Genomic DNA, 19,476 nt, shown 5'->3' on the forward strand with positions numbered 1-19,476 from the left:
GGAAAGAAGGCAGCAGGGCAGCCTGGCTTCTGTTCTCGGCCCTGACCCTTGCGAGCTCCACTTCCCTTGTCTGTGCATCAGTTTCCCTGCCGACAAAATCAAGTTGGACTGGATGGGTATAACATCTTTTTCTTCTAGCTCTCATAAACTCTGCGTATTCCCTTCTGTGCCACACCCCCGCTTCAGGTGTCATTGAACGTGCGTTCCACCTGAAGGGGTAACGGGTGGGCCTCAAGTAGGAAGAAGGGTGTTCAAGAGTAGGAAGAAGTCGGGATCCCACCTCCCTGGTCCTGCTCCTTGTCCCACCCCCACTGCCTTCCCTCCGCCGCCCAAGCCGCCTCTGTCTGCTTATAGGGAGTCGTGTCTGGGCGTCTCTCCCTGCTGAGTCAGGACTCCGCGAGGTGAGCGGGCTGCTCTCCTCGCCCCTCGCCCCTCGCCCCTCGCCCCTCGAACCTAGCCCTCTGCCCTTGCCTGCTGCCACTGGCTCCAGCCCAGGCTTCAGAGAATTCCCAGGTATTTTAGACATTCATTTTATTGCTTAATCGAGCTTGAAGCCATCTAAATTAATACAAGTTTTTACGTTTGTCAGCAAAGGCTTTCACAGGCCCCTTTAGCAGGAGAAGAAAGAGGCTGGGAGAGGATCAAAGAAGGAATTCCTCCTGGGCCGTTGCCTTCGCGAGCGGGGAGCAGAGTCCATGCCGGGTCTGGGGTCCTGGGTCTTGGGGAGGTCCTCAGGGGAGGAGGCCCGGGAGCCCTTGGGCTCTGCAGGGATCCTGCAGGGTCTGGGGATCAGCCACAGCACTCGGCCCGAGGCCTGGGCTGATGGTGGTGAGCGCACGCTTCCAGTTATGCTTTTTTAGGGATAGCTTCCTGCTGGAATCACCCCCGAGCCGCCCCGCCCCCGTGTGGTCGTGTGCTCCCTGCCCACATCTCTCTGCTCAGCTGTCCCCTTCCCTGCTCTCCTCACCTGGCTTTCATCCCACCTCTTTCATTACCTTCATTAAGCATTACTTCATTCAGCTCTTCGGGGAAGAACACGAGTTCCGCTGTCCTCGGGGATTGCCGTGCTCCCCCAGGGCCTGTCTTCAGGGCAGAGCCGGGGTTCAGTGGGTGCTGAAGAAGAGTGGGATGTTCCCACAGCCGTGGCCGCTGCCTGTCTCACCCCTGACCTTTATCTACATGCTTGCGCGCGTGCGCACACGCACACACGCACACACGCACACAGCTTGCTTAAGCTAAGGAGAGTCAAGTTTACCCTAGTAGCTCTCTGCCAAGAGGAAGGGGAGGGGATTTGAGAAGCGAGGGGAGTTTTGAAGTTGCCTTGTCAGTGACGTATCTGTCAACAGTGGTCCTGGGCTGCAAGAGGCTGAAAAGTATAGACCAGCTCACAGCACTCAAGTGAAGTGTTCTAAGAGCCTCCCACAAGCTCCTACTCTGCTTGACTCATCCTTCCAGCTACTCCTGCCCCGTGGAGTGACGGTGGTGGCCGGGGCCCAGGGCCGCTCTCCTCTGCTGCCCACCCTGGGCCCCTGCTGCAGGCTGACGCCCCCTGTCTCTGCTCCCCAGGTGGAGGTGGAGGTGGAGGGCATGGACAAGGCTGGCAACTTCATCGGCTGGCTGCACATCGACGGCGCCAACCTGTCCGTCCTGCTGGTGGAGCACGCGCTCTCCAAGGTCCACTTCACCGCCGAGCGCAGCTCCTACTACAAGTCCCTGCTGTCTGCGGAGGAGGCCGCCAAGCAGAAGAAAGAGAAGGTAGGCTGTGGAATTGGGCCTGGCCGGGGAGGAGGCGGCTGCCCTCTCTCACCCTCCCCTCCACCCCCACGCACCAGCACCGCTGTCTCCATACGACAGACAGAAGCGGTTCTGTCACCCCTCAACTGAGTGACCCCGGTTGGCGTTGGTCTCAGACCCCATGTCAGGAACCGCACGCTGAGATGGCCCCGGACCCGCTCTGAGCACTCCCTGTTGGGCCGGCTCTGGTGGCCCTGGAGCAGGAAGCTGCCTGGAAGGTGACCTTGGAGCCCCTGGGCCGCAGAAGACCGGGAAGCCTTCCCTCCCTCACCCTGCCCTCCGGTGCTCTCAGAGAGGCCAGTTGGCCTGCAGCCCACGTCTGAATTTCCTTCACATTGCCCTGCAGGGAAGCCCATTTTGGAAGCTGCCCCAGGAGATGCATAAAGCTGTTAGGACAGCAGATTTACAGCCCATCAGTCTCTGCAGACACTGCATTGAGGAGACAAGGGGGGGGTGGGTCGGAAAGCAGCTTTTGGAAACAAATGGACGATTAGAGAACCCAGTGGTTTGGGTGATGGGAGCCGGGCTCGGCACCCCCCGCCCCCAGCCTGTCGCCACTGACTTACAGCCCAGCACCGATAATGGGGATAAATCAGCTGGCCACCAATTTGTCAGGGCTTCTCTGAGTTTGAGGAGGATTTCATGGGACAGCCATGCTGAGCCATAAATTTGTTCCAGGAATAAACGTTTCTTTCCCCATGGGGCAACCATCTGGCTTACAACTCGCCTCTCAGAGCCAAGGCCCAGACACCTGCCACAGGGAGTCGGGGCTTTGGGGCCCAGAAGGCCCCTCGGCCTCGCCCCCACTCTGGCTCTTCCCACCTGTCCACTGAGAGAGGACACATCATTTCCCCCAGGGGCCCAGTCCGGGACCCCTTCTTGGATCTGTGTGTGTCTTATTCCCATCCCCTAGAGACTAGGGCAGGTGACCGATCCTACTGGAGGCTGAAGGACCCCGGGCAGAGGTGGCCCCAAAAGCCAAGACAGGTGAAAGGGACTGTCCATGCCTTGGAGGAGTGAGCAGGCCACCATGGGGCCGCCAAGGAGACTTCCACCCTTCCTTGTCCCAGTTCTGCTCACATTAAACCCTCTCTGCCTAGACTGATGGGGAGGCAGACAGCCTTGGTTCCTGCAGCAGAGGAGCTTCCTCTTGGAGTTCCTGTTTGTGGCAGCTGAACTTGAAGAGTGCCACCTCCATGTCCTCTGCTCGCCGCAGAGAAATGGAGGAGATGTGGTGCTGGGCCTCACGTGCAAAGGCTGAATGAGTTAGCAGCTGGTTGTCAGTGTGGCAAGCACCGGCCTCTAAGGCGCAGATTCTGAAAGCATCTTTGCCCCCCCCGGCCCTGCTCCCTGGCTACTCACCACCTGAGCTGAGAAGCTCTCTCTTCACATCTGAGTGATCTTCTGCCCTCTGAGAGCAGAGACCCCAGAGGGACCAAGGAGAAGACAGAGAAGGGAATCTGGCCAAAGGTGGAGGGTGGTCCCTTGCCTAGGTGCTGAACTGGGCATCCCTGTTTACTACACAGTGGATTTGTCTGAAAGAACCCAGGTCATCATTTCGCGGGTGCCACGTGATGGTGCTGAGGAGTAATTGCCAGTGATTAATTACTTACTCAGGCTGCGTGGTTTTATTCCAGTCCAATTAAAATGCGGCGCACCACCCTCAGGCTGGGGGCCTGCCTGCCTCCTGCGTCCCTCTCCTGCACATCTCAACCTCTTTGAGGATCCCGAGGTGACCTCACATGACTTGCCTCCTCCTGGTGGGGCCGGGACCCAGGAGTAGTGTGGGCAGAGCTTTGCAGCGGCCCTCGCAGTTAGCTGCACTCAGAGAAGTTGGTGGTCCGCTGGGGGACCGTAAACTATATATCTGAGGTGTCCCCAGGATCCCCAGCCTTGCCCCACTGGTGACCCCATGAGAGCTGCCTTAGCTGTCGAGAGACAGGCACATCTGGGGTTAAAAGATCATCGTGGTACCTATGAGCTGACTGAGGAAAGTGACACGGAGAGATTTTGTGAGACGAGGAGCAAGCAGAAGTCTTAGGTGGGTGTGATTGTGCGCGTGTACATTTCTGAGCAGGTCTGTCGGGGAAACCCCGCAGTGCTGTATTCCCAGCTCTGAGAATTTAGCTGCCTCCCTGCCAGGCCTAAGTTTCCTCCCTGTGCCTTGCAGACACCTCTCCTCATGAAGAGGCTAGTCAGGCCCTCCCCCTCCTCTGTAGGAGGCTGATGCAGGCCTCCCCTCTCCGCCTCCTTTAGGGATCCTGGGCAGGTCTGAGGACCAAAGAGGGAGCCGCAGATGGCAGCTGTCTGGACTGTTCCCCCATCGCCCCTCCCCCTTTGTGCCCCAGCAGGGCCCTTGACAGGGCTCTATTGGCCATTGGTTGGCTTTTACTGAGCTTGGCTTCCCCGACGCAGGCTTGAAGGCCTCCACCCCACTGGCCCCATGCCAGCCCCACCTCCGGAGCCTCCTGAGCAGCGATATTAAATAGGATTTAGAAAGGAAAGGCTCCAGCCAGTGGAGCCTCGGTCCACACTGCCCATCATTTGCCAGGAGGCGCACCCAGGGCTCCCCAGGGAGGAGGGAGGGCCAGGGGCAGGGTGAGGACAGGAGGGGAGACAGCCTCTACTCCTGACCTGGCCCCGGAATGCAAAAGCCATCTGAGCAGGACAGGAAATGGCGCGATGGAGCAGCGTGTAGCAGAGGAGGGAGGGGCTTCCCTTGCCCACTGCCCACTTGTGTCTGTAGCCAGGGCCATGGAGGAGCCACAGAGGGTGTCTTGCCGATGTGTCTGTCCCCCTCCCCGCCCAGGTTCTTCAGGGGGCAACAGAAGCCAGTGTGGGCAAAGCAGGCCCTTGTTCTAAGGGTGGGGACCTGGGCGGCCAAGCCCATCCAGTTGACTGACTGCTTCCCACCAGGAAGCCGCACTGACCAGCTTGGGAAGGGACCCCGCACGGCTCCACGACTGAAGGGCCAAGCCCGTCCTCTCTTACAAGTGGAGCTCCTCCATCTGAGGAGGCGCTCTCCCTCTTCTGCCCTTTAGCAACCTCGTGCTTCCCGTGTCTTCTCACCTCAGGAGGCAGCAGTATACACCCCTGTGCTCCCCTCCTGCTGCCCCGGGAGCTGTGGGACACCGACAGGACTGGCCCGTTGCCGCCTCCTTGTAGGAGAGGGGCCTGAGGGCCAACCCGAGGCTTTGTTTGCATCATCCGTGACCTCTAGCCCGCTGCCCCCCCTGCATCTGCCGGGGAAGACGCTCCACCTCCTCTCTCCCAGGAGGAAACCTGATGCTGTCGCCTAAGGCACGTTTACTTGAGGAGTCGTTAGCAGTTTCTGCTCTCACCCTGTCAGTCTGTTCCTAGTTCATCCGCGCGGAAGAAGAGCCTCTCTCCGCACAGCCGAGGGAAGCCGGGTGGGGTTAGGATGGCGGCCCACGCAGGAGGCAGTACAGGGGCCCCGCCTTTCCAACCCGCTGTGTGCTGGGAAAGGAGGGAGCACAATGGGAGAGGGAGGGCCGCTGACTTGGTCTGGAGCGGGTAGGGGCACTGAGTGCAGACAGATTGGAGGGTGGTGTGGTGGGAAAAGGGGGCAGAGGACAGACTGCTGGGTCAGGAGGGCCACTGCTGGGGAGGGGGCAGAAGTTTGGGCCCAGGTGATGTCTCTCCCATCCCTCTCCGCCACCCTCTGGCAGCCTCCCCCAGGCTCAGAAAGTCCCTGTCGCTCGTTCCAGTTCTCGGGGCCCTTGCCTCTCCCAGTGCAAGGACACACACTCATGCCACGTTAAAGGCAGGAGCATGGCCTCTGCTCCTGCATGGCCTCTGCGGGTGTGGCCCAAAGTGGTTCAGTAATTCCAGCCTTCCTGCCCTTCAGCTGCTTCCTGATGCCCCCCAGGAGTCCGTGTGTCAGCTGCGTGATCATGTGGTCATACTCGGCCACCTCTTGCAAGGGAAGAAAAGGCGACTCAGAGAAGGCATGTGACTTGACAAAAGTCACACAGCAAAGTAAAGGGCAAAATGAAAAGACCAGAGTCCACATCTCCCCACCTACAACTTTCCCCGTTGCTCAGTACTACCTTTTATGCCCAGAGGCCCAGTCACTGCCAAAATTCCCCTTGAAGAGCTCTAGGGCCAGGCCGCCTGTGTTCAAATCCCGGTTCTGCTACATCTTGTAAGCCTGTGTGCCTCAGTTTCTTCATTTGTAAAAACAGGGGCAGTGTTTATACCTTTTCATATGGTTGTCGTGAGGGTTAAATTAGCTAGTACTTGGATAATGTTTAGTGTGGCACCTAGTAAGCATATAAGGTTTGGGCTAATATTTTATCACCACCCCACTCATTCCTGTGTGTGTGTCTGTGGGACCCCGTGTGTGGTCCAGTCCCCCGTACTCCCCCACCCCCTTTCCAGCGCTCAGATGGAGAGCCACCTCCCTCCCCTGCTATGACAGGCCTCACTGCTGGGATAATCTCCTGGCCGCAGGATTGGATTTGACGTGCTGTCACCCCGAATCAGCTTCTGAGCCGCTACGGCCCTGACAGGCCCTGGCAGTGCAGGGCTAGGGGAGGAAGGGAGGGAAGGGTGGAGGGGCGTGGCCCAGCTTCTGAGCCGGGGTCAGAGCAGCCTGCTGGAGGTGAGAACGGAGGCATCCTCGCACAGTGGCAGCCCTCACCTCCGCGGCCCGGGGCTGTCACTCGGAGAGTCTCAGGAGCGCCTGTGGCCCTGTGACAGTGGGAGGGCCTGGAGAGTTCAGAGTGACCCCCGCAGGGTGGTATGAGGGAGGGAGATGGGGACCCAGCACCACGCCAGCACCGAGGTTCTCACACGCTGGTATGCATGGGAATGGGAATCGCCGGGGAGACTTTGGTTTTGACTCACTTTCCCTGGGACCCTGAGAGCACATCCTGATTTGGCAGGCTGGGGTGGGACCCAGGCACCTACGTTTTCAATAAGCTCCCCAGTTGCTTCTGATGCCTGTCAGAGCCGCTGGATGGGAAGTGCTCTCCCCACCCCCACCCAGAGGTAGGAGGGTTCCAGGGGCTCATCCTGTGGTGACATCGCCTCCACACTCACTCGCCGGGGCAGTGATTCCCCCTGCCCAGAGCCCCTTTCCTGGCACCCTTTCTGACTTCACTTCCTCACGCCCTCCTCCCCTGTGCCCACGGCACACGCAGGTCTGGGCCCGCTCTGAGGAGCAGCCCGTGGAGGAGGTGGCGCCCGTGCTGGAGGAGGAGGAGCGCTCGGCCAGCTACAGGCCGGTGTTTGTGACCGAGATCACCGATGACCTGCACTTCTTCGTGCAGGATGTGGAGACGGGTGAGCGCAGAGGCGTGGCCCCTCGCGGCTGCTGCCATGATCTGGCCCGCCTCAGGGCCCCGCTGTTGAGTGGGAGGGAGGGACACAGCCCAGGGCTTCCGGGGGGGCCTCCCCGAATAGCCTGCGGCCGCTGCCCACCTCCCGGGCCCGAGGTCGTTTTATCAGCTGCAAGTGAGCCCCGGAGTGGGCGAGGCTGAGCAGGTCCTCTGAGGACTGGTGAGGTAACCGGTTTTGTCTGGGTGGTGCTCGGAGACTCTTAGGTAATTGTTTTAGTCCCAGACACCCCTGGCAGGGCTGTGCAGGAGGATTTGTAGCCCTCAACCTGTATCAGGAAGCAACGGACAGATTGTCTCTGTGTGGTCAGGAAGCACAAGCCGGCTCTGCTCAGTGCCTCTCCCCCTCAGCTTCCTTGGGAGGGGAGGAGGGGAAGCCGGGGCTCGTCTCTGCTGGGGTTTCTCCTTCTCCAGAGGTTGCCACAGCCCCGAGTGGTAGCCAGTTGCCATGGTAACTGGCGGCACTCGAGGGGAAGTCATCCCCGGAAAGTCTTTCTGAAGGACCCTCTCTCTACACCCTCTTCCTTCCTCCTACCCTCAAGCGCAGTGCATCGTGGCCAGGGTCCCCTCGGCAGAGACCTCAGGCTTCTGGAGGAGAGAGGGCAGTAGAGCCGGCTCTCACAGCAGCTGCGCTGGGGCCCCTCCAGCCCAGCTTCCCACCTTCACAACCTTCACTCTCTCCATCCTGACCTCCCTCCTCTCATTGCCACCCTCTGCAGGGAGACATTTTAGTTGAGGTCAGAGGAAAAAGCTCTCAGAGCCAGCTCTCGGTCCACAGAGCCAGATCCTTACAGGGCGGAGGGGGCTGAAGGTGTCAGTGGCCCTGGAGGCAGCCCCGTAGGTGGCAGGGTGCGGCTCTGCCCGCCCTCCCAGGCCTCACCCCCAGGCCCACTCCAGATTGTCAACAGCCTCGCCTCAGCCACCTCCCCTCTAATGATATTTCCCAGGCAGGTACCCGCTTTTGTGGCAATGTCATTTCACCCGGAAAGACCGACCATCTCGAGCCCTGGGCTGGCTGTACTTGGGAGGGGAGCGAAGCCAGGGAGGGGCGGAGATGGAAATGATGAGCCTGAAGGATTCAGTTCTCTTGTGGCCAGGTGTAATCCTGGTGAGAGGGGGCCCAGCCATTGCCTTGGGACTGAAGCCGGGAGGGGGCCTCCAGGCTGGGTGGTGGCCCAGGTAGGAAGGAGAGCTATTCCCAAGCACAGGAGCCAGCGAGAATGGCCCTTGGAGAGCTTGGGGAAAGGGAACTCAAAGACCCTGCCCAGGGTACCCCAGCTCCCAGGCAGGCTCCACCTGGCCTCTGAGTCCTGCTGGGTAGACCTGCCTTGAGTAAGAACAGGCCCCGGAGTCTCCAGGAGACAGAGCTTGAGGGCTCAAGGCCTTTGCCCGCCTACTGGCTGTGATCTCAGAGGCTTCCTGTGCCAGCTCTGTACCCTGCCTGGCTGTCTCTGATTGCTCTTGGAAGCCAGGACTGCACTGAGTGGTAGCCAAGGCAGATAACAGGGAGGGGAAGAGAACTTGGGGGAAACCGTGTATTGTTGGAAGATTGGAGGAGCGAGTGAGGTGCTGTGTGCCACGCCACCTGGATAGGTGTAGGCTCCAGAGAAAACCCTGCCTTCCATCAGATCCGTGAAAACGAACCTCAGCGTACACAGCCTCCCTCTCCTGAAACCTTTTACCCCTCTTGGAGGCAGAGACATCCTCTGGCCCTGTTTCCCTTCTCTTAATTAAAGCCTGCCTTCGGGAAGGATCTGGCGAAATGATGAACACATTTCCATTGGCTCTAAATGACCAACCGGGCTCTGTGTAAGGACTTCCCAGAGGGCTTTGCCTGTTCGCAGAACTGTTGCCTTGGAGCAAAGTAATAATAATAATAATAAAAATAGACCAAGTATGGCAGGACCTTGTCTGTGTAGAGGGAGCTTCTTAGTCCCTGAAAGTTTACTGTCTGGGCAAGGAGCGCAGGAGCAGGAGAACGGAGGGTTTATTGCCGGGCCGGGGGAGGGCAGCGCCTTCCGAAAAGTCCCTGAAACTGTCCTGTGAACACCGGCATCAGGGCCCGAGAGTGTGGACAGGGCGCGTGCCTGCAGGCCCCGCTTCAGCACTGCAATCATCATGCACCCTGCACAGCCGGGGCTTTACTGGGTCTCTTGACAGTAAGCAGAACCGAGTGAGCTATGGTCTGTGCCGTGAAGGAGCTCCCGGTGTAGTGGCAGAAACATAAACCAGACAGGGAGTGGATAAGGCCCACTGTGCAGGTACAAGCGTACCAACGGCCGTCATGTGTCAGGCCCCTGTAACAGGGTGGCCGAGGGCCCTGAGGATGGGGGCGAGTCCTTCACCACCACCAGCCGCCCTCGCCTCAGAGAGGGAAGGGGGAGCAAAGGCCCTGCTGAGAGCTTGAGTCGGGCCCAGAGGGATGCAAAGGAGAAGCCACTGGGGGCTGATGCTCAGCAGAGTAGGGGTGAGGGGCTGTGGCAGGAAGCAGCCAGGGGAGGGCACTGAGAAGACCTTGGGGGTTGCCACACCCAGTGAAAAACAGACCAGCAGCAGGGACCGATGACCCAGGGGCAGTGGTTCGGGAAAGACAAGGCAGGGAAGGGGTCTCCCTCCTCCCAAATGAGGAGGGCAGTGAGTTGGCGTGGGAGGGTGGGAACCCAGCCTGGCAGCACTTGGAGGTTCAGTTCAGCATGTGTCTCATGGGGCGCGTCAGGTCAGAGTGTCCACATTTGAATAGACTGAGACCAGGCGCTGCTGCCAGAATTGTTCCCCACCTTGCATGGCGCAGATTCTGAGGCCCTTTCCTTGTCCAGGGTCGTATGGGGCCCATCCTTCACCTCCACTTTTGACCCCAGGAGACGTTGCAGAGAGTGGCTGCTGTCCGTCACCGCCTCTGTGGCCCAGGCCAGGGCCCGCCCTGGTAGGAATGGAGAAGGCTGCTTGGCCTTGGCCTTGCTTAGTGTCCACTCGTTTTCTGTACCTCCTAAACCAGAGCCCAGGAACATTCCCTAGGGCGTCTCTGGCCCTGGCCAGTAGATTGGAGAGCCAATACTGGAAGACTGGGTGCCTCTAAGGCCTGAAGTGTCAGCAAGATACTGTGAAACCTCCTCGACCAGCGACCAAAGAGGACTTCCCTGTGGGACGGGGGCAAGCCGGTGCCACGGGCACCCTACAGCATTCCACATCCTGCCCACTCCCCAGGCTCATCTGCCTCCCCAGCCCCATCTAGAGATGATACTCCAAGGCACATGGCACCCAGGTCTCACTCCCTGTACCTCCCCACAGGCACCCAGTTGGAGAAGCTGATGGAGAACATGCGCAATGACATCTCCAGCCACCCTCCCATCGAGGGCTCCTATGCCCCCCGCCGGGGCGAATTCTGCATTGCCAAATTTGTAGACGGAGAATGGTAGGCCACCTGGACCCGAGCAAGACAAAGAGTCTAAAGTGGGAACAACAGCATTTCTGTCCCCAGGGCCCAGGCCTGCAGAGCCACTAGCCAGACTGGAGGCATTGGCCGTAGTGGCCGGCTCCCCACAGTGGCCCTCTTTGTTGCCCACAGCCCGCTTGCGGCCTGCACTTTAACCCGAGGTTTTTCTGCAGTCAGCCTCTGGCATAAAGAAGTGTCCCTCCTTCTCTCTCCTGGCCTACTCCTTTGGGGGAGCCCTGGCTGGCTGGAGCTCTCCAACACCCCCCTCACCCCAACACAGGAAAAATGACGTCAGGGCGGGGCTGGGGGGGTGGGTTGAGGGTGGAGGCTGGTGATCAGTGAGGCCCGACCAGCCGCCACCCTCCACCCCAGCTGCCTGGGACGTCAGCGGCAGCACTCACAGGCTGCAAGAAGGTCACTTATATCCAATCTACCAAGCATGCGGCCCGTGGCCTTCCCAGGGTGACGAAGTGATGTGGATGCGTTCCCTGCTGTGGCCTCCCAGGCAGATCTGCCGGCTAATTACAGCTGCTGTTTAGTGTGCTGGGTTTAAACAGCAGGCATCAATCTAGTCATTAGTCTTGTCGCTTTATGCCCCAAGGACACATTAGTCTGCTCCACACGCTGCCCTCTCCCTCCTCTGCTCCCAGCTATGCTCTGATTCCATTAAATGGTGGCCACAGCACCCCGAGCTGTGGAGTCCGAGAACTGCCCTTTGTGACACCCATGGGTGTTCACTCTGAGCCCCGGGCAGGGAAATGCTGTAGCCCCTGCCCTGCCATCGCTGGCGCTCCAGGGAGACCAGCCTCCTCAGGGCTGTCCCTTGAGTTCTGCCCGTGATGCCACTGCAGGTACCGCGCCCGAGTGGAGAAAGTCGAGTCTCCTGCCAAAGTACACGTGTTCTACATCGACTACGGCAACGTGAGTGTGGGGCCCAGGAGGTGGACGAGTACGCAAGGGAGGGGCCCCAAGTGCCGCCAGGGACCCTTCAACACAGTAGGCCCCTAGGTCAAGTCCATCTGCCCTCTCCAAGGTCCCTCTGAGCTTTAGACTCCCTCCCTCCCTCCCTCCCTCCCTCCCTCCCTGACAGAATGGTGAGTGTGTGGGCCTCTCTACTGTTCCTCTAACAAACCCGTGACCCCTGAGTGACTGGGCAAAACTGGCGTCTCTGGTCCGAGGCCCGGGGGCCCTGAGTGCTCCTCTGCCCAGGCCCCAGCCCCGGTTCCTCTTCCCAGCATCTCTGAAGACTGGGCCCCTGAGGCCCCTGGTCCACGTGCTCAGCTGGGTCCTTGTGTACTGATCCCCAGCACACCCCAAACCCAGGCTTGCTGGGAAGGGGCTGGTGCCCCTGGGAGAAATGCCCCTTGGGCTGGGCCTGGGAGTCTCCCAGCAGGAAGCAGGAGAGAATGCTGTCGTTCAGAGCCGTGCCGCTCCTGAGGACTAGCGTGGAAGGGCCGTTAATAGAAAGCCCAGAGCTGGGCCACGCTCCCACCTTACCACCCGGGAATACACAGAGGAAGGGGTCTTGCCAGGCTGGGGTTGCCCCACACACCTGACCAGAACCACTAGCAGGCGGGGTGCTGCCTGGACCCTCGTCTTGGAGCACTCTTCCAGCCAGGGCCCCCCCCCCCCGACCCCCCGCCACCAGCCTGTGGGAAAGGGGTCAGGGAGCCCATGTCACAGAGGAAAGGTATTGGGGAAAAGTGGAGACAGTGATTAGAGTTGAGCTACCAGGTTGGGTATATGCAGTAGGAGCCACCAGGTGTGCCGCCACCAGGCCCAGCTTCCCACCTCCCAGGCTTCGCAGACTGGGCGAGTCCGTGTATGTGGCTACTCGGAAATGAGCCCTGGGGGATGGGGTAGGGGATGGAGGAGCTGAGTTAGAATCCCTAGGGGCCTGACCGTGCGAGTTGTCCCCCGAGAGCAAGGGAGCTCCGAGTGTGTGATGCTGTGGCCTGGTATGTCCTCTGCAGAGAGAGATCCTGCCGTCCTCCCGCTTGGGCACCCTGCCCCCTGCCTTCAGCCCTCGTGTGCTGCCAGCTCAAGCCACGGAGTATGCCTTCGCCTTCATCCAGGTGCCCCAAGACGTGAGTCTCCACGCCTTCCTTCCTCTCAGCGGGGACTGTCCCACGACACTCAGACACTGCTGCAGTCCCAGCACGTATCTGCACGAAGGAAACCCAGCCCCGTGGCGGATCCCACCCCTCCCTCACCCTGGCCCCCTCTCACGGGGCTGAGCCCCCGGCACATCCCTGGTTAGTGGCCACTGTCTCTAGCTTCTTGGGCTCTCGGCTGCAGTGGTCTCCCAGCACTCCTTCCAGGCTCAGACGATGCCACCAGAAGTAACTGCCCCGAAACAGCTCTGACATGTCACACCTCTGCCAAAAATCCTCCACTGAGGTCCCCCTGGCTGATGGGAGGAGTAGAAACAATGGTGATGGTCTGTTAGTCACGGGAGAGAGGGGTGTGGCCAAGGAAGTTGAGGGAAGGTGGCATCAGAGCCTCTGAGCTGGCTCTTGAGAAACGGGGGGCCTGGTGGGCCAGGGCACGTTGGGCGAAGACTGGTCCAGCAACCGCAGCCGGGTGTCGGGGGCCCTGCGGGCAGCAGCAAGAGATGTCAGGCCCTGTCTGCCCGGGCAGGGAGGTTATTATTCGTGTTGTAGGTGGGAGGGGCTGTGGGCAAGGGGGCCCTCCATGTCCAGAGCCTGTTTCCTCCCTCGCTGGGGTCTAAGCGGGGAGTGAGGTGATGCCGGCACGTGCTGGGCAGACTTCCTTGAAGTCCGTGAACAGGACCTGGGGCCCTCGCGGCTCGTGGCTGGCGCTCGCCTCTCACGCTGACCGGGGTGTGTCCCTGCCGCAGGAGGATGCTCGAACAGATGCCGTGGACAGCGTGGTGCGGGACATCCAGAACACGCAGTGCCTGCTCAACGTGGAGCACCTGAGCGCCGGCTGCCCCCACGTCACCTTGCAGTTTGCCGACTCCAAGGGGGACGTGGGGCTGGGCTTGGTGAAGGAGGGATTGGTCATGGTGGAGGTGCGCAAGGAGAAACAGTTCCAGAAGGTGGTACGTGCTGCGGATGCGGGGTGTCCCTCGCGCCTCCCACCGCCGTCACGGGGGGACTGGGAGGGGACTGCACCGGGAGCCAGAGGGGGAGCGGGGCACCTACCGTCTTGCTGCTCCTGTTGGGGAAAGATAATGGATTTGGGTTTGTTGGGGTTTAAAATTTTAAAAGCTAATTACATCCCAAATTAATTGGCTGCTGGTTTGGCTGAAAACACAGCTGCAAACTGGAGCGGAAAGTTTGCCTTTGCCCGTACCCCCGGTGACAGGCTAGGAAGCTCTGCCAGGGGTGGCATGGAGAAGGTCACAGCCTGTTGTGCTGTCTCTCCCGTCCTCACTTGCTCCTCTCCCAGTCCATAACCAGCTCCCAGCACTCAGCGCCACTCTGCCACGACACTCCTCCAGCCTGTTTGGAGAGGCACGGGGCTTAGAGCTGGGCCTGGGCCCCGCCTCCCTTGCTCATGAGACATCTGGCCCTAGAGATCAGCCTTTGGAAGCCTGAGTCTCCCATTCATGACGTGAGGAGAGCACAACCAGCCCGGCTGCTCGATAGGGTGGGCCACGAGGATCGGGGGCTGACACCTGGGAAACCTCCTTGCACTGCTCATTTGTTGATCACGAGGACCAGGCCTCTCCCGCTCAGCCCCATACCCATCCCAGTTTCCCCCAGCCTCTGCCCAGGACGCGCCAGCCTCGAGGGACGGGCCAGGCCCGTGGGAAGCTCGTGCCCTTCTGCAGCGCCCAGCTCCCCCGCACTCCTGAGTGGAGGGACACGAGCGGCAGGGTTGAAACCAGTGTTCTTCCCTCTCCACTGTGGCCTTGCTTCCCCTTCTCCCCCGTCTTTTGCCTTTCCTCTCTCCCCACATAATGATTGGTGGTTTGTGGATCCGTGGCTCTGGTTCTGCAAGTTGATTAACTCATTTGGAACAAGGCCTCAGTGTGAGTCACTTCTGTGCCTCATCTGGACGGGAGGGGCCTGACCCTAGTCTTCCCCCCAGTTTCCTAGGTCACTCCTAGGAGTTGGCTTAAGTTTCCCTATAAAATTAGAGCTCTGTGTCCGCCATATGAAGCTACTCATAACGTCGCTGGTGTCTAGAAACACCTAATGTGTTCATTCATTGACTCATTCTTTCAGTAAATGTTTACTGAGGACCGACAGATCTCAGTGAACAAGAGACAACGTTCCATGGAGCTTACATTCAAGCATGAGGAGACAAAGAAGAGAATAAATATAATAAGTCAACAAAATTAAATGTTAGACGATAAGTGCAATGGAAAAAGGGAAAGTAGAAGTAAAGAAAGGGACTCAGGAGTATGTCGGAGGGAGTGGTGGTGATTTTAAATGGGGTCATTTGAGGCCTCCTTAAGAAGGCGGTACTTGACCAAAGACGTGAAAGGGCAGGATAGGTAGCCAGGTGGCGAGGAAGGGGAAGTGTGTTGCAGGCGGGTGAAAAAGCCAGCGTGGAGAGTCGAGAAACAGCTAGGAGACTGTGACTCTGCACTTGGATTTTACGTGGAGGGACCCGATGAGCAGGGGAGTGACGTGACCTGGGCCTCACCCTGACCACCCCATTGTCCTCTTGTCCCGCCAGATCACAGAATACCTGAACGCCCAGGAGTCAGCCAAGAGCGCCAGGGTGAGTTTTTGCCTCAGGAGCCCCAGAGGGTGCTGAGAGAGGGGCTTGGCCATTTGGGTCCCAGCAGGTCCCACCTCCCTGAAGAGCCATTTTCTGTTTCCTCGCAGCTGAACCTGTGGCGCTACGGAGACTTCCGAGCCGATGACGCAGATGAGTTTGGCTACAGCCGCTAAGGAGGGAATCGGGTCTGGCCCCCGTCACCGCTCACGCCAGTACCTCTTCCTCTGCCAGGAGGGGGTTTCCAGCTCCAGACCTCAAATCGGGGGCATAGATTGGGTCCAGCTTTGCTTCAGTGTATGGGAATGTCTTGTAGGGTGGCATCTGGGCTGGGGACGAGGGGTGAGGGAGCCCAAGGCTTTCAGGGGACAGACCGCTGTCTTCTGCGAGGACAGGCACTGCCAGCCGCTGTCTCTCCCAGCTGATTTTGTTTCTCTTTAGGAGTTTGTTTTCTAAAACTTGTCCTCAGATCAGGAAGAAACATGAAAGACTTTGTCCTATGGAGGGCATGATCCTGGCACCCAAGGCCAGCTGGCACCCCACTTCTATCCCAGACTCCCCTTTTCCCCAGCTCTCTGTCCAGCTGTTGATTATGTGATTTCTCTGATACGTCCATTCTCAAATGCCAGCGTGTCCACGTCTGCCCCTTTGCCAGCCCTCCCCGTTTCTGTATTTAAAGCTTTTGAGGCCCAATAAAATAGTACATGCTGTCTGCAGCCCATATTGGTCATGGTGGAGGCCAGAGCCCAGGGTTTCGTCAGCCCCAGGCAGGAGGAGACCTGGGCACTTGAATGACCCCTGAGGTCTAATCCATATGCCTGGCCACACCCCCTAGAAGCATAGCCAGTCATGGGAAGCAGGGCAGGCCTTCAAAGCTCCAAGCAACGCCGGGGGCCTGGTGGGCGTACCTGGCGCCACGGCCATCGTGCAGAAGGCTGGGGATCTTCTCTTTTGGCTCGTCTGCACGTGGCTGCCCTCAGGAACCTCTGGGTTGGTCAGAACGAGTGTTTATGCTCCTCGAATCAGAACCCCTGTATGGTCCAGTAAACTGTTTTCCATGACTCCGTACAGCCCCTGTGCGGCCCGAGAAGTCCGCAGGAATGGGTGTGAGCCTCGCCATCTGTCTCCACTCCCGGAGAAGCTGTTCTGCCCCCGCAGGCAGGCCCACCCCCACCATGGTCTCTCATTTTATTTTTCTCCATCGTGGAGGCTGGTCATGGAAAAGAAAATGCCCGTTTCACCCATTTCTCTACCTCCTGGTAGGGCCCAGAGGTAGGTCGGTGTGTAGTCACTTGAACGCAATTGGCAGAGCGGTGAGATGCCAGCTCACTCTTTTGTAAAAGGGTCCGAAGTCATCTCACTCTCTTAACAGTTGCCTTGGTTACATCTGTGCCCAAGGATAAACCTTCATGGTTCTCCAATTGAAATGATGCCTGAACCTTTCTCCAAGACTGATTTAGACAAAGGTCAGAATATTCACCAGGCCAGAAGGCCCTGCTGCTGCTGGTTTTGGCCCCAGCTCAGTGTTACTCTCTTTGCCACATCGGTTGAGTTCCTGAGGTCTGTCCTGGGCAGGGCTGGGACCAGGGTGAGGCAAGCCAGGCGCCTAGGGTGCAGAATTTAAGGAGGCACTCAAGAGTGTGCCGGTGCATTGGCGTATTTTCTTTTCATCCCCAGTTGAGGCCAGTCAGCATCAGCGCTTGCACAAGTAGCACCAAAAAAAAAAAAAAAAAAAAAAAAAACCCCCAAAGGTCCTTCTCCCGCTAGAGTTGCAAAACATGGCTGTTGGTGTCAGGATCATAAGCTCTGCCTTCCCATCCACCTTTCCAGTTGAACAACAGAATCTTTTCAGCACCTATCATTCATCCATCCATCCATCCACCAAACACGGATCAAGACCCAGCAGCACCGGCACAGCGATGGGTCTAGTGAGTGCCAGGATGACCTCCACAGGCTCGGGGGCGTGGCTCTCTAGGTGCGGAGGAGGAACCAGATGCTGAAACACCCATAACAAGCCACAGCAGTGGCAGCACACGAGGACGAGGGACTGGGACCCTCGCCTGGTGGCTGGGGAGGCATCACAGAGGAGGAGGGCCGAGTAGGGCTAATGGATGGCAGGAGAGCAGCATTGCTGATCTGGGCAGGCTCTGGAAGTTTCCCAGTCTCAGGCTGACGCTGCAGGCTCTAGGGTTTAGACTCTAGGGTTTAGAAGCACTGCTGCCCGAGACCCTCCCCAGTGACTCATCTCCCTCCTCCCGGCCAGTGGGCGGGACCAGTAGGGAAGGCAGGCAGTGGAGGGAAGGGCTCGCACGGCTGCCTCCACTTTATTTATTGGTTTGATTATTTCTCCATCCCAGGGAGAGAGTCAGTGGACCCCTTTTCTTGCTTTAGCCCATGATGGGAAGCAGGGAGGGGCTGGAGAACTGGTGCCTCAAGAGTGGTTATTGATGTCCTAATTACAAGAGGATGCTAATTTAATTTGAACCTAATTACAGTGCACTACCCTGGGTGGCATGTGTTTTAATAATTAACGCCCTTCAGTTGCGCAGGAGTGTAATAATATTTACACTGGGTTGGCCGGCAGCCTGGGGAGGCGGGCCAGGGGCCCATACGCCATCCTCCCCCCGGACAGCTTGGCTGCTAGCAGGTGGAGAAGGTGGCACGTGAGTCTTGGTTGGCTGGTATCTCGTCAGCCTTCCCAGGGAACACGCGTGGGCCTCATTTCCAGCCACTTCCTTGACCCAGCAGGCCGCTCTGCTCTACGGGGCACCAGGCCGGAAGTCTGAGATACGTCGCAGCGAGCCCCTCCCCTGCCCCTCACTGTGCCACCTCTGCCTGCCCGGGCCCATCCTAGGGAAGGGATTGTTCAGGGGGAAGGAAGGAGAGCTGCTTGGTTTTTCTTCTCTTTTTATTGGTAACACTTGTAAGGAAATATACATTCAGAAAGGTGCACAAACTGTAACTGTGCAGCTCAGGTTTTCACCAAGTGAACATAGCCATGTACACACACGAAACCTAGAACATCACCAGCCCCTCATAAGCTTGCCCCTTAGTCACTATCACCCCCAAAGGCAACTCCTGTTTTATCCCAGTGGATGAATTTCACCTGTTTTGTGGCATTTTTGGTTGTGTTTTTTGTTTTTTGTTTTTGCCTGCGTTTGAATTTTACGTAAGTGGAGTCGTGCAGTATGTATCCTTACGTGCCTGCCTTCTCTCGCTCAGCTTGTCTGGGAGGTTCCTCCTGTCTACATTAGCCTTAGTGTGTGCATTCTCGTTTCTGTGCGCTCCGCTGCGTGAAGATACTACTCTTTGGTGGTTGCAAAGAACTGAGATGCTCAGCAATCTGCCAGAGCCAGAGCTATGCCAGTCCCTAAAGGGGAGATCCGCTCATCCTAATTATACAGCTGGGGGACAGGAGGTGACACATTTTGAGAAGGGGTAGCAAGATGACAGGGCAGGGCAGTTCCACCCACCACAAACCCAGAACAGTGTGGTTGCCAGTGTGCCTCCCATGCCCAGCCTTTCAGAGCTCTCAGCGGTGGGGAAAGGGTCTATTAGCAAGTTCTAGAAGCCAAGCAGGAAAACCAGGGGTTTAAGAGATGGTCACAGGGAACTTCAGTGTCTCTACCCAGACGTCTCGCTAAGTCACTGCTTCTCTAAGTGTGGCTGGCAGACCAGCTACCTCAGAATCACCTGGGGTGCTTGTTAAAATGCAGCTTCCAAGAATAGTGCCAGGACTATATTGGGAATGGGGGTGGGGTGAGTGAGCTCAAGCCTCATCTCTCATCACAGGAAGACAATGGGTAATGTTTGAAGTTGATAAAACAAGAACTGGCCTATTGTTTAGCAATAAGATGGTAACCACCAAAAGATCTAAAATAGATGATTAAAAGCGGTTGCCTGTAGGTAGCACAACTGAGGGTGGGGAGTGTATCTTATAAATCCCTGTGTACTGTTTTTTCACCACAGACAAGCATTCCTCATCTTTTTTTAATTCATTCTCAGGTAAATATACATGTATCACTTCCCACTCCAAGACCTCACTCAGTTCCTGTGGGCCAGGGCCTGGGAGTCTGCACTTTTGACAAGCTTCCTAGGTGATTTTGATGACTTCTCAAGTTCAAGAATTGGCTATCACTGTCCAAAGTCATTTGGCAACATGAGGAAGGAGACAGTAACTCGTCCGAGGTCACC

General features: G+C 58.1%; 1 protein-coding gene across 1 annotated transcript in view; it reads left to right on the forward strand.

The window, feature by feature from the left end:
* Positions 1–16,012, forward strand: part of SND1 (staphylococcal nuclease and tudor domain containing 1) — a 439,500-nt gene extending 423,488 nt beyond the window's left edge. Inside the window, exons 17-24 of the mRNA XM_007446006.1 lie at positions 1,567–1,755; positions 6,960–7,101; positions 10,443–10,566; positions 11,439–11,508; positions 12,561–12,674; positions 13,448–13,651; positions 15,241–15,285; positions 15,393–16,012. Coding sequence (XP_007446068.1) covers positions 1,567–1,755; positions 6,960–7,101; positions 10,443–10,566; positions 11,439–11,508; positions 12,561–12,674; positions 13,448–13,651; positions 15,241–15,285; positions 15,393–15,458 — 954 coding nt within the window. The 3' untranslated portion in view covers positions 15,459–16,012. The remainder of the gene's footprint in view (positions 1–1,566; positions 1,756–6,959; positions 7,102–10,442; positions 10,567–11,438; positions 11,509–12,560; positions 12,675–13,447; positions 13,652–15,240; positions 15,286–15,392) is intronic.
* Positions 16,013–19,476: the final 3,464 nt, after the last annotated feature.

Source organism: Lipotes vexillifer, unplaced genomic scaffold (assembly GCF_000442215.2).
Source record: "Lipotes vexillifer unplaced genomic scaffold, Lipotes_vexillifer_v1.1 scaffold156, whole genome shotgun sequence".
Lineage (NCBI taxonomy): Eukaryota > Metazoa > Chordata > Mammalia > Artiodactyla > Lipotidae > Lipotes > Lipotes vexillifer.